The sequence below is a fragment of the Mus musculus genome, chromosome 4, assembly GCF_000001635.26.
Source record: "Mus musculus strain C57BL/6J chromosome 4, GRCm38.p6 C57BL/6J".
Classification (NCBI taxonomy): Eukaryota; Metazoa; Chordata; class Mammalia; order Rodentia; family Muridae; genus Mus; species Mus musculus.
This window is the reverse complement of record NC_000070.6, coordinates 87,001,826-87,015,536: the sequence shown is the minus strand read 5'-3', so window position 1 is coordinate 87,015,536 and position 13,711 is coordinate 87,001,826. Positions and strand designations below refer to the sequence as shown.

At 44.5% G+C, this 13,711-nt stretch overlaps 1 protein-coding gene across 13 annotated transcripts in view; it reads left to right on the top strand.

Moving 5' to 3' along the window:
- Positions 1 to 13,711, top strand: part of Slc24a2 (solute carrier family 24 (sodium/potassium/calcium exchanger), member 2) — a 247,529-nt gene that overhangs the window by 215,116 nt on the left and 18,702 nt on the right. For all 13 annotated transcript variants that reach the window (XM_006538349.3, XM_017320436.2, XM_006538347.4 and 10 more), the window contains one exon: positions 3,765 to 3,908. In XM_006538349.3, the coding sequence (XP_006538412.1) occupies positions 3,765 to 3,908 (144 nt within the window). The remainder of the gene's footprint in view (positions 1 to 3,764; positions 3,909 to 13,711) is intronic.

The window sequence follows — 13,711 nt, the reverse complement described above, 5'->3', positions numbered from 1 at the left end:
GGGAGTCGGGGGGGCCAACCCTGGCCACCCTGAGGCCCCTCTCTGTGAACTAGGGGTGAGACCTTGCCAGCAACCAGGACAACTAAATCTAAAAGCAGCTTATTATAGATCCCCTTTGGGGTTGTTTTGCTTTGTTTTCATTTTAATTCCCGCAAAGAAGAGATTGCCTTAGAGTGAGTTACCTTCACTCTAGAATCTGGTAGCCACCTTTCACAAGCAAACATAAATGATATACTGAGTTGCTTCCAAGAAATAGTGTTCAGGCTTCAGAGGTAACCTCTGGCCTGGCGAATCCCTACAGCGTACATGCAAAGACGCTAAATGGATGCCACAAGTCCTGCATGTAGCCAACAGTAGGTGCCTTGGGATCATCTGGTTTTGCCTCTCCTAGGCAGGAGCCCAGATTTTCATAATTCATAATTGGCTTTATACATAAAAGGAGAGGCTGCTTGAGAACTCTGGGAACTGGAGTTTGCAAGTTCTGACTCTGTTGCCTGCTCTCCCCATCCTATTAGACCTGAGGGCCAATGCCCCACCTATCACTCGGGAAGCTAGTTAAAGTTCTCCCCCCCCCCCTCTCTCTCTTTCTCTCTCTCTCTCTCTCTCTCTCTCTCTCTCTCTCTCTCTCTCTCTCTCTCTCTCTCTCTCTCTGTGTGTGTGTGTGTGTGTGTGTGTGTTAAGCATTTCTCTATACATCCTAGGCAAACCTGCCACTCACCATATAGCCCAGACTGTCCTTGAAGACTGGAATCCTCCTGCCTCAGCTTTCAGGAGTACTAGGATTATAGTTAAAAACCCACCCCCACCCTCTGCTAAGTAATGTGTTTTCCTCTAAGGTTCTCTTATATCAGAAATTGCAAGGTCCTAAAGAGTTAGTCACTAGTCTAGTTTTGTGTAACCATACGGCTTGTACAGGACCCCAGCAGACAGCAAACCATGTTGAGCCTTTATATCAAAAATCCCTTGGATTCTTTCTGGCATAACCTGCTCTCCTTGCCTTGTTTTCTAGAGGCTTTCTTCAGACACTTTAGGAGGCAAGCGTGGCTCATCACAAGGTCAAAGCTAGCATGCCACACACAAGTCTAGTAAAAGTTGAAGCTCGTTGCCCTGACCTCAATGGCCTCTTGCTTGGAGACAAGCCTAATTCGAACATTGCATCTCTTGCTCAGGCAAAGACAAAATAGGCCCTGAACTTGGAACAGTGTGTTCTTCTGCCATGTCTCTAACCAGCTTGCAAGCTGTTGCCCCTTGAGCAGGAGTGAGATTTCCCTGGCAAGAAGACAAAAAGTTCTTCTGAAGTGTTCTGACAGCTTGCTCCTGAGGACCCTCTCTCATCCATCCCAGGGTCCTAGGCTCCGTCACATCCCTGCAGCAGGAATTGCCCCCCACTCCCACCCCATGAAGAGTAGAAATTCCCATTGGCCTAGCCTCAGGCACAGACTCTTCTTCTACTCCATTCCTGCCCTAGCAACAGCCTCCTTAAATGCCACCCTTGGACCCCCATACCACATAGCTAACTGTTTGCACTGGACACTGGTGTGTTTAGAGCTTAAGCATCCAAACAGACAATTATTTTCTGCTATTTGCTAGTGGCGCTGCCTGCCTGGTGACTTTGGCAGATGGAGAAAAGAGCTAATCCGTAGGTTACAAGCAGAAGGTTATTGATGAAATGTCACCATCTGTTGGTGTCATTAAAATGATATGAGTCATAAAGCGTTGCTTTTGGTTTTTTGGGTTTTTTTTCTCTCAAAAAGGATAGCTTGGAGTTTAGAAATAAGTTGTTAAGTTGTAGATGGAGGTGAGGTCAGAATGGGGAGGAGAGGCTACCCCAGAAGAAAGAGCTTGACGAATCCATCAGATGAGCTGATTCATCATCAGAGAAGCCAATCCTCTGTTCGGTTTAACCCTGTATGTGCATGGCATGAGGTGCAGTGCTCATGAAGGCTAGCATAGTACCTCAACTCCCCATGCCTACTTCTTGGTGCCTACTACCAGGTCATGGATGGGAAAGTCATTCATTTGGTTACATGAAGACCTCATTGGAAGAAAATGTAATAGGCCCCCAACTGCCCCATGACACACAGATTCTTGTACCCAGATGGTACCGTAGGTGTGTAAGCACATAGGGGATGTTTGTCTCTGTGGGTCACCTCTCCTCCGAGGATGATGAGGTGGCTAAGATCAGGGACAGAGCTTCCAGAAGAAGTAAAGACAGTGGTGGACAGAATGGCTTCTGCATCACATTAACAAATGGGTTGAAGAAGGTTGCTGTATGTGTTTGATGAAGGGTTAGGTAATCAAAATACATTGTCAGCTTCTTTACCTAATCCCCACAATTCTCTCTTATTTGTACTTTGTGAATTCTTACCCACTGCCACAAACCTGTTGTTTTTAGTCTTTTCCAGTATGACTTCCAATCTCTTGATTTTTTTTTAAAGCTCTTTTGTCCATCCCTAATGTGCACCAGTAAATAAATTAGCAGTAATATTGCTGTGGATCCATACATACCCAGCCATGGCCTCTAGTTAAGTACTTTGTCCCTTAAGCCATCTGACCCAAACCTTTTCCACCTGCCCTTCTTTAGGAACACAGACACTGAAGGAGTTCAGCCCAGGTGCTTAAAACATTCGAAAAAGCCTGACGATGCTCTCTGTGCTATCTAAAGGAAACGTCACTGCAAGAGCACTTATTGATATTTTTAGATCTGGTGCTCTGTCCCGCTGCTGCTCTGTCTTTTCTAAACAAGCAGGTCAACAGCAATGGATGGTGTCAGCACTGGTGACACTGTGGCCACATCTCAGGGACCAATGGTCATCCTGCTGGGTAAATCCACCTTTTGTCTATTCTGCCCCTGGGGCTTGAGAGCAGCTGACTGCAATAGAAGCCACCAAAACACTGGGAGCAGGCTGCCACATCAGAGACTGAAATGTCAGGCAGGGTTGATCCCATGGTATGCTTCAGCCCTGTTTCTCTGAGTCCTGAGGCATGTGTTTGGATAATATGCCTTTAATGACGAATGAAATGGTTTAGAATTTAGAACCCCGTTGATTAAGCAAGTTAGGAACACCCATGCAGATGTGCTGAGCTTATTCTTGGGTGGGAGAGAAGTGGCTAGGACTTCTCCAGATTATCACTGAACAGTTTCTGAAATGAGTTCTGTGTGCCTGGTGAGTTGGAGAGAAAGAGAGCAGGGGAAAGGAACGGGGCAGCAAGAGATTCTCTTTTTTCTTTTTTTTTAAAACATGTGTTCTTCCTTCCAAGGTGTCTGAATCACAGCCCTAGGGAAAAGGAGATGGGGTCACAGGTCAATAGATCAGCAGATATTGTTAATCATAAAATAGTCATGAAGGGAGATTTTGAAAGGATGAGGTGAATCATATCAAGGCACATTATATTCAAATATCATAAAGAAGCCCATTGTTTTTACAGTTGAATAAGAGACACAATTGGATCAAAAAAAAAAAAGTCATGAGTATTAACTATGGTTGGTGCTAAATAATCAGTTGATAAACATGAGAGACCATAAGATATCCCCAAGGAATGAAAAGAAACTTCCAGAGTGCTCTGGAGGGGTGGAGAGCTGCTTGTTCCTGAGCCTCAGGCTGTGACAGATGGGGTGCTCTTACAAAAGAAAGCCCATGAAGGCAGCTGAGGTGGCTTAAGAAAGCTTGGGTGGGACTCAAGACGACCCTCGCTTGCTCTGCAGTCTTGCCGTTGTGGCCCTTGCCTGCCTGTCTGTTTATATCTATCCTCTTGTTCTACAGAAGGCCACAGAGACTGCCGAGGAAGAAGATGACCAGCCCCTCAGCTTGTCCTGGCCGACCAACACCCGCAAGCAAGCCACCTTCCTAATCGTTTTTCCCATTGTGTTCCCTCTCTGGATCACCTTACCTGACGTCCGAAAACCTGTGAGTGAACCCCTGTAGAAACAGCTCCAGTGTAAAAGCATGGTAGCCACCATAGTCTATTTCCAGTTGTGTTTAAAGAGAAAGGTGAGGTGACATGCATGTAACTTCATGCATGTCAGGCATGCCTGAAACTTCAATCACAGCGATTGTTCAGTGACTAAAAAATGTGAACCACCCCAGAAACCAAACATGTGAAACCACCATTTTATTCTGTTCATGGATCCTGTGGGACAGGAATTGGAGTGGGTACACTGGATATGGTTCATCTCTACCCCAGGCAGATCTCTGTGGGTTCAAGGCCAGCCTGATCTACAAAGTGAGTTCCAGGACCACCAGGAATATGTAGAGAGAGCGTAACATTTTACAAAGGGAGAGAAAAGTGGTAGCGTTCACCTAGAGGCAAGAAAAATGACCCAGTGGTTAAACACACATGCTGCTTTTGCAGAGGACCTAAGTTCAGTTCTCAGAAACCACAATAAGTGGCTCACAGCCACTTGTAACTCCAGCTCTGGGGATGCCATCTTCCGGATGCTGAGGGAACCTGCAGGCAGGTTTGTCCAAACCCAGACATAGACACATACACATATACACAATTTTCAAAAATTAAATCATAAAAAACGTTGACCTGTAATATATACCAGTGTCACATGCTATATGAATCTCTCAATGAGAAAAATGTCAAAATACTGGAACCCACCATAGTGATTTTCTCTTAAGGAATACAACTCAAAGGTCCAAGCAGGAAAGCAGTTCTGTATTTTCTTAAATTTTCTTTTGGCTATATATTGGATTTAAAACATTGGATTTAAAGAATTGCAAATGCCTACATGTATGATATTCCTCCTACCATTGTACTGCCATCACTATAACCAATATTATTATTTAAGATTGTCAGATGTCAAGGCTGTGAATGCCATACATACCATTAGCAAAATGCAATCCGAGTGTAGACTAAGTGAAGGAACATTCTTTCCCAGGGCTGGCAAACTCGGATCCTGAACTATTAGTGGAAGTGGAAACACTAATGAGATTAATAGGGCATGGGCATCAACACACACATGACAGAAGCATGCACCTATCATGTATCAGATTCTGCACTGATATTTTCAACAGACCACCTCGTGGGATCTCCAGAAACATCTATAATAGGATATACATGTATTATTGGTGAAAGAAAAAATATCAGCACAGGATCCCCAAGACCAAGTTCTCAGCCAGGACAAAGGAGATTTATTTTCCCCAAAAGGACAAAGAGCAGGGAATAAGAGACAAAGACCAGGCTGGGCTTGGTGGCGCACACCTTTAATCCCAGCACTCGGGAGGCAGAGGCAGGCAGATTTCTGAGTTCGAGGCCAGCCTGGTCTACAAAGTGAGTTCCAGGACAGCCAGGGCTATACAGAAAACCCTGTCTTGAAAAACAAACGGGGGGGGGGGGGGGGGGAAGAGGAAGAAGCGGAAAGGAACAAGGGAGAAGGTGTAGGGATATTTATCCCAGAGGGGAATGGGCAAAGGACTCTGGCTAGAGAAGAAACAAACTGGCCCATAGAAAAATTGCAGTTTATAAAGTTACAAGGGGAAACCCTATGTTAGGAAGAGGTGTTTAATTTTAATTGGTCCTGTAGGTTAGGAGGCTTTTGATTGCTGGACTTCAGTATTTTGATAGCTGGACCTTGGTAGTCAGCCTCAGGAGGAGGAAGTAGTCAAATAAGGAAATAGACCTTGGAGGCCAGCTTAGGAATATAATCTAGTGGGTTTTAGCAAGGCAGAGGGAATGGGAGAGAAGGGCAAGGCCTGCCATAGCCGTGCTCACCAGCCTTTGAGGGCAGGCTGCGTGGTGAAGAGTCCCATGTGCTTCCGTCTTCTCCTCAGTCAGACTTGTCACGATTGAGCTGTGAAAGGTGATAGTCAATCCTCACTGTGAACTGGACTGGACTGAGAATCACCTAGAAGACTTGTGAGGAACACCCCTAGGTAGGACTTCAAAGGTGTTTCAGGGAGGATTATGGAAGGGGACAGACCTGTCACGGGGGTAGATGGAATAAAAGGGAGAGGAGAAGGCTACCAGAGTCCCAGCATTTCCTCTCTGCCCCTTGCCCACTTGAAGTGAAGATCAGCCCTACCGTGCACTTCTGCTCCCAAGATGCTCTGCCCAAGGGCACAGAGCAAAGCAACAGTTGGCTCTCATTAGCCAAGTAGCCTCTTGACCATATCACATTTCGCCATGCAGTCTGCCCTCGAGGACTGATGGAGCTTTCTCTGTCCCTCTTCTAACTGCTGTGACTGGCTACCTGGCAGAAACAGCCTAAGGAAAGAAGGCTGGATTTTGGCTTGTGGTTTTAAAAAGATAAATTCCATCAGGTCTGGAAAGCATGACTGATTGGCATGAGGCAGCTGGTCACGTGACACCCACAGTCAGGAGCAGAGAGCTGTGAATACTAGTGCCCACTGATTTCCTTCTGTTGCCCCGCCTGGGGTCGCCGAAGGATGCTGTCACCCACATGTAGGGTGAGCCTCCTCTTCTTAGTTACACCTCCTTGGATGTGCCCTCAAAGACAGACCCAGAGGTATCTCTCCTATGTGATTCCAAATCCTGTCAAAACAATGAAGATTAGCCACCCCAAGCATCAGCTACAATATGAAATGGACAGTTAGTTCTCTGTCCTTTTCTGGGTTTGGTGTGCTGTTCCAAGCAGAAATGAGACTACTAAGGAAATGTTTAGTTATGTTCAGATTTCCTCAGCAAATATTCAGCACTAAGGACCACAGAGGCCCTTAAAGAGCATAATAACACAAAATTCATAGTTTAATAACTAAGCCAAGGTATGCTTGCTTTGCTGGATAGTTTTATGTCAACTCGATACAAGCTAAAGCTGTCTAAGAGGACAGAACTCAGATGAGAAAATGCTTTCATAAATGGAGCTATAGGAAAATCTGTAGGGCATTTTCTTAATCAGTGATTGATGGAGGAGGGCCCAGTCTGTTTTGGAGCTGCCATCCCTGGGCTGGTGGTCCTGAGTTCTACGAAAAAGCAGGCTGAGCGAGCCGTGGTGAGCAAGCCAGTAAGCAGTATTGCTCCACAGCCTCTGTGTTAGCTCCTGCCTCCAGATTCCTGCCTTGTTCGAGTTTCTGTCCTGACTTCCTTTAATAATCAACAGTAATGTGGAAGTCGAAGCCAAATAAATCCTTTCCTCCTCAAGTTACTTTTAGTCAGAGTGTCTCATCATAGTGATGATGACCAGAAGTGAAAAACTTACATAGAACTCAAAGCAAGATTTCATAGCAACGGCCAAAGGAGACTAGAGCCTCAGCTCCCCACTCCAAGTTGAGTTCACTCCACTGCCCTGACTGTGGTAGTTTGTAACCCCTCTCCTATCTTATAGGAGCAACCTCGAGAAATGCATTTCTCCAGACCCCATTTTTTGTCAGCTATTAATAAAGGTTCCTAAGATGCTGTACTGGCTAGTTTTGTGTCAACTTGACACAGGCTGGAGTTATCACAGAGAAAGGAGCTTCAGTTGGGGAAATGCCTCCATGAGATCTACCTGTAAGGCATTTTCTTATTTAGTGATCAAGGCGGGAGGTCCCCTTGTGGGTGGTGCCATCTCTGGGCTGGTAGTCTTGGTTCTATAAGAGAGCAGGCTGAGCAAGCCAGGGGAAGCAAGCCAATAAAGAACATCCCTCCATGGCTCTGCATCAGCTCCTGCTTCCTGACCTGCTTGAGTTCCAGTCCTGACTTCCTTGGTAATGAACAGCAGTATGGAAGTGTAAGCTGAATAAACCCTTTCCTCCCCAACTTGCTTCTTGGTCATGATGTTTGTGCAGGAATTGAAACCCTGACTAAGATGCTTAGATTCCCCACCAGCCTTGGCAACCTGTGATAGACAAAAGCAAAAATAAAGAGATCAGCCTCAATACAATATTGCAGAAAGAAACTGTATGCCCCAGCTTGTCTGCAATAGTCTCAGTTTACTCTGAGAGCACACTGGTTGGGAGACAAACTATGTGGACCTCCTTGTGCATACAAGAGGCCAAATGAAATAAACCTTGCCCATAGATACATGACCCGTTAAGATGTTTCCTGGTCATGTTTATTACAGGGGACTTTTATTAGATTGTTTTTTATGTCAATTTTCTTTTTGCTCTGAAACATACCACCTCAAACTCAGCTTAAAACGAGAATACTTCAGCCTACGGTTCTGAAGATGAGAAGTTTACACTTGGCTCGGTTGGGCAGTTCTCCTGGGAGCAGGTTGCCATAGGAGAGGAACCTCTCAGATGAAACAGCTTGTATTCAGCAAGGTCTCTAATCTTTAAGTAGTCAGGTCTGGACTTAGTCACAGGATAGAAAAGGACCAAGAACTATAAGAATGAAAACTCCAAAAATCCTCCTGAGATCTAGTTTGGAATTTGACTCCATCATTACCAGCACATTTTGTTGATTAAAGCTAGTATAAAGCCAGCCCAGACCTCAGAGAAGATAGAGATCACCTATTGATGGGAAAGGCAGTGTCTTACATTAGATCTCCATTGCTATGAGGAGACACCATGACCAAGGCAACTCTTATAAAGGACATTTAATTGGGGCTTGCTTATGCTTTCAGAGGTTGAGTCCATTAGCATCATGGCAAGAAGCATGGCGGCGTGCAGGCAGTTATGGTGTTGGAGGAGCTGAGTGTTCTACATCTTTAGCCATAGTCAGCCAGAAGGAGATTATCTTCCAGGCAGCTGGGTGTAGGGCCTCAAAGCCTCTCCCACAGTGACACACGTCCTCCAAAAAGGCCATACCTCCTAATAGTGCCACTCCCTGGGCCAAGCATATTCAAACCACCAGATGAAGTAATGTACTGGCAGCTGGGGTTGCGGGGGGAGGTGTCTTTGTTTTAGTCCTGCCACAGACCTCACGTATGTCCACAAAGGCCACAGGAAGTAATCAAGGGAGAAGGAAAAGAATGGGAAAATTAACAAATATTCGCTCCTCTTTAGAGCCTACAATCTCTGTTTCTTATGTAGTTTTTTAAATTCCTAATGGGGATGAAAATCCCAAAGCTTGCCAATAATTACAGAGAAAGCATGATTGGATAGCTCTAATTTCAGAATAAATATTACTCCCACTTGTTTTTATTCCCACATCATTTCTATGCAAATTTTATGCCTATGTTTATTGAATATTGCATACTTTCTGCTCAGACACTAAGCAGGAGTCTCACAGTTACAGTCTTCTTAAATTAACAACTTTGTTTAAATAGTGAAAGGGCTAAAGTGTAATTCTTGATGAGAAACATAACTTTGAGGGAAACTGAAAACAATAAACAATAAAACACCCAATGTTATGTTCTCCTGTGTCCTGAGATGGATGTTCATACAAAAGAGGAGCATAGCTCTTGAGACAGGCAGACATGATCCATGCGAGCCAGGAAGGATGCTGAGTGCCCAGCTAGAGGTCTGTAGGTTCCGTCATCTATTCATTCACCAGGTTTTTATTGATTGTCTAGTAGGAGCCAAACATGATGCAGCAAGAATGAAGTGATGGAGACCCAGGGAGTTTAGTGGTTTGTTCAGCCACGGTCAGCTACTAAGAGGGAAGCCATGGCTCCATCTTACCAGGCATCCACAGTACCATCCCAGGGATCAGCCTCCTCATTGCTCAAAAACTGCACTAAAGACAATAGTCTACAGACACAACTGTAATTATTACCTGGGCACTTTTTATGTCCTCGTGTGCTCTGCTCAACCTTTTGTGTACATAAATCTTCAGAACATTTAGATTTGTACTGTTTTAGGCTTGCATTTTGCAAGTGAAGAAACCAAACCTTAAAGAGGTTATATTTTTTTTTCCTAAGTGAAAAATTCCTGTGCAGTTAGGAGCAGAGATTTCAACCTCCACTATCTTAACCAGGGTGGCCATGTTTTCATCTTAGTAGGATTGTTGTGGGAAATTTTCTTAAATGTATACTTCCAGAGCCAACAAGATGGCTCAGCAGGTGATGGCAGTTACTACCAAGCCTTCTGGCCTAAATTTGATTCCCAGGACCCACATGGTAGAAAGAGATAACAGTCTCCCACGAGTTTTTCTCATACCTTCACACCACACACACACACACAAACACAAACACTAAATAAATGAATGAACAGGTAAATAAATACATGAGTGTTTTAAAAATGTATGCTTCAGGCCAGACTTAACGGTAAGTTCCTGTGACCTACTACTCAGAAGACCAAAGCAAGACAGTTATAAATTTGAAAACATTCTGGGCTACAGAGCAACACCCCATCCCTTCCACCCAAAGTATATTCTTCAGGACATGGCACAAAGTAGATGCCTGGTGACTATTAAATTTAGAATGGCAAGGACGTGGCCTGTTTGCTCAACCAGCTATTGTCCAGTGACATTTTTCAAACCAACATCACACTGCTCTACTAAAAGTGTCTAATGGGAACATTAGCTGTCAATTAGGTACCTAACCATTACATTGGAAACGAAATGGACAGCACATGGACACAATTTGCTCACTTGCTAATTGGTACAAAGCCTATTCTAGCAGATGTCAAATTGAGGCACCATTCCTGACTCTCACCTAATGTGTTAGACCTCGGTTTTTAGGGCTATTTTCTCTCTTCCAATGGGAGTGGTAACCTGATACCTGTACAGATGCTCCAGGGCAGTGATATCCAGAATGAAACTGTGGAGTCTAAATGAGGAGAACGGTCCAGACCGAAATGAGAGAAGTGATTTCGTGGGTTGTGAGACTGGGCATGGCAAGGCAGTTTGACAGAGAAACAATTAGCCAAGCTGCTGGGGCATGAAGGGTTGCAACTTCCGAAGCAAGAACAATATAGGAAGGCTGGGGAGGCAGATGGCCAAACAGCTGGAGCACTGGCCTCTGTTTCCTGGATGCTTTTTTTAATTTTCTGACGTTGGGAATAGATCCTGGCATCATGGTGATGATGATGATGATGATACTTGTACTGCCTGTGGCTGTGTGTATTTTGAGCAGTTGTTGGTCCTGTTTTCTTCAGGAAGTGTGAGGCACACATACTGTGTAGTCAGCTGACCTGAATTTCATCTCTAATTGAAGATCTGTATAGAAAGTAGGCACCAAATCTTCACCTGCTCCTAGTGAGTGATGAGGACCCTGAAATTCACCTAAGAATATTGAATAAGCCTCTTTTTTAATAAGCCTCTAATTCAACATTTGGTGATTTTTGATGCCTATTAATTATTAATTGATATACTGATTAAGAATCGTAAGTATCAAATATTGAATTGGGCAGGTTTTCACTGAAGGATTGGTTTCCATTTGGTTCCTTTACATCCCTAATGTCACCCCTGGCTTTGTCCATTTGGCTGGGAATGTTCTACAGTCCAGTGTTATAAGGGAATCTTAGTATTATGATTCTGACTGACAAGGTCATCTCAATGAACAGACATGCAAATAGGGACATTTTCAAATGTATTAAATGAGAAATAAAGAAAAGTATACACTTAATAAACACACAAAGCTGGAAACAGATCAGCCTGTGAGGAGGCTCGAGGGCGCAAGGTATGGATGGCTCAGCATAAAGTAGATAATAGTTCTCTGTCCTTATGTGTGATTCTCATGACACATGCAGAATCCTTATGTGTGATTCTCATGGCACATGCAGAATCCTTATGTGTGATTCTCATGACACATGCAGAATGCTGATCTAGTTCCTACTGGAGTCAGGGGTAGCCTTATGTGGCAATCATTGCCCGTCTCTGCCTACGACAGAGCATGGCCCTGGAAGACTGAAACCTGCATCCCGAAACAATAACTAGCAATCAGAAGGAAAAGGCTGGCAAGTCCAGTCAATTCAGTGTCCTGGCTGGGCTAGCTTGGTGTCTTCTTTGGTGTAGGTGGTGGATTCCTTACCTCAGGAATCCAATTCCCAGCCTTCAAGAAATCTGCTTTGGGAATGGAAGGTGTAGGCTCAACTTTGGGGAGGCTAAGGGAGGAAGAGGTGTCTCCCCAACACCCACTGAAGTACCCAGGGCTCTAGGAGAGACCAGAGCCCTTATTGAAAACACTTTTCTAAGAAGGAGGAGTGCCGGCCAGTGGTGGCGCATGCCTTTAATCCCAGCACTTGGGAGGCAGAGGCAGGCAGATTTCTGAGTTCAAGGCCAGTCTGGTCTACAGAGTGAGTTCCAGGACAGCCAAGGCTACACAGAGAAACCCTTCCTAGAAAGAAAGAAAGAAAGAAAGAAAGAAAGAAAGAAAGAAAGAAAGAAAGAGAGAGAGAGAGAGAGAGAGAGAGGGAGGGAGGGAGGGAGGGAGGGAGGGAGGGAGGGAGGGAGGGAGGGAGGGAGGGAGAGAGAGAGAGAGAGAGAAAGAAAGAAAGAAAGAAAGAAAGAAAGAAAGAAAGAAAGAAAGAAAGAAAGAAAGAAAGAAAGAAAGAAAAAGAAAGAAATCCAAGAAGGAGAATGAGCGTAGGGAAGCACTTAAGGGTGATTGATGTTTGGCTTGCTCAACATCATGATGCCCTCTCCCAATTGAGCATGCCCATTTGGTCTTACAGTCACCCCAGAGAATGCTCCTCTGAAAAGCAACAGCCATTGAAAGAGACAAAAGATTCTTGTAAAGTCTAAGGCATATGTGACTAATATGATAATAAAAAAGACTTACTCAAAGCTTGAAATTAACAGAGAGTGCAAGCCTTGTCTAGAACCATAAACCATCACTGTGCTTCAAACTTAAAAGATTTTCACACAGGAGTTTATTTTTTTCTTCCAACAAACCTTCAAATTCCATGGCAGCTCTTCAGACAACTGAGGCTTCCCCTGTTTACATGAACTGCAGGCGCCCCTGCCCTAACCTGGATGACATTATCAAAGCATGATGTGTGTTTTTCTCAGCAAAGAAAGCTCTGAAATCAAAAGCATTGGCAAGAAGGGGTGGTAGACTCTCAAACAGCATTCTGTTGTCTAACTAAGCATGGCTCATGTTTCCCATCAAGGGAATCAGCAGAAACTAGTTCAGCACAAAGCACCATTGCCTGGGAATGGGAGGAAGTCAGAAATATTGCATCTATTATGTATTTGTTTGTTCATTCTTTAGTCCATGTGCTCAGAAACTACTGGCGGGAGTTGGTTCTCTCCTTTCACCCCATGGGTTCTAAGAAGAGAACACAGGTTGTGTGTGTCTTATCAGCAGGTACCTTTACCCACCAGGCTATCCTGTTAGTCCTGAAAGACTAAATTTCTGAGTGCCTTGATTTTTGAGTGATGTTCTGAGGGAAGGAACTCTGAGTGTTCTCACACTGTACAAGCCCAAAATGATGCAAAGTCCAGTGTCACAGGAATGGGACTTGTAGTATAGATCAAAGTGGCACACAGGAGGAAACACATTCCCGAGAATGTGCCTGGCCTGCCCCTCCCCGTTAGCAATTGCTCTGACTGGGCAGCTCCACCTCTGTCCACTCCAACTGATGTGTGAGGTCTGTGCCCAGAAACTAGCCATCACCATCTATCTGTGGAGATGGCTTTCCTGATAATTCATGGGACTCTAAGACGAATTCATTTATTTTCAACCTTCCTAATCCTTCCCATTTTTTTTGTTCCATATAATCAGTCACATACAGGGTTTGGCATGTAGATTATTGTGACACATGGTTTGCCAGATTCTGATGGCCTGGTTCTGGAGTACTTGGGATCAAACTAAAAAAAAAAAAAAAAAAAAAAAAAGGAGAGGGGGAGAGATAGAAGGAGGATGCAAGATGTTTAACAGAAGAAATGACAGAGAATCCAGACCTTATAAAGGGCAGGGGCAGATGGCATTGGGCATCTG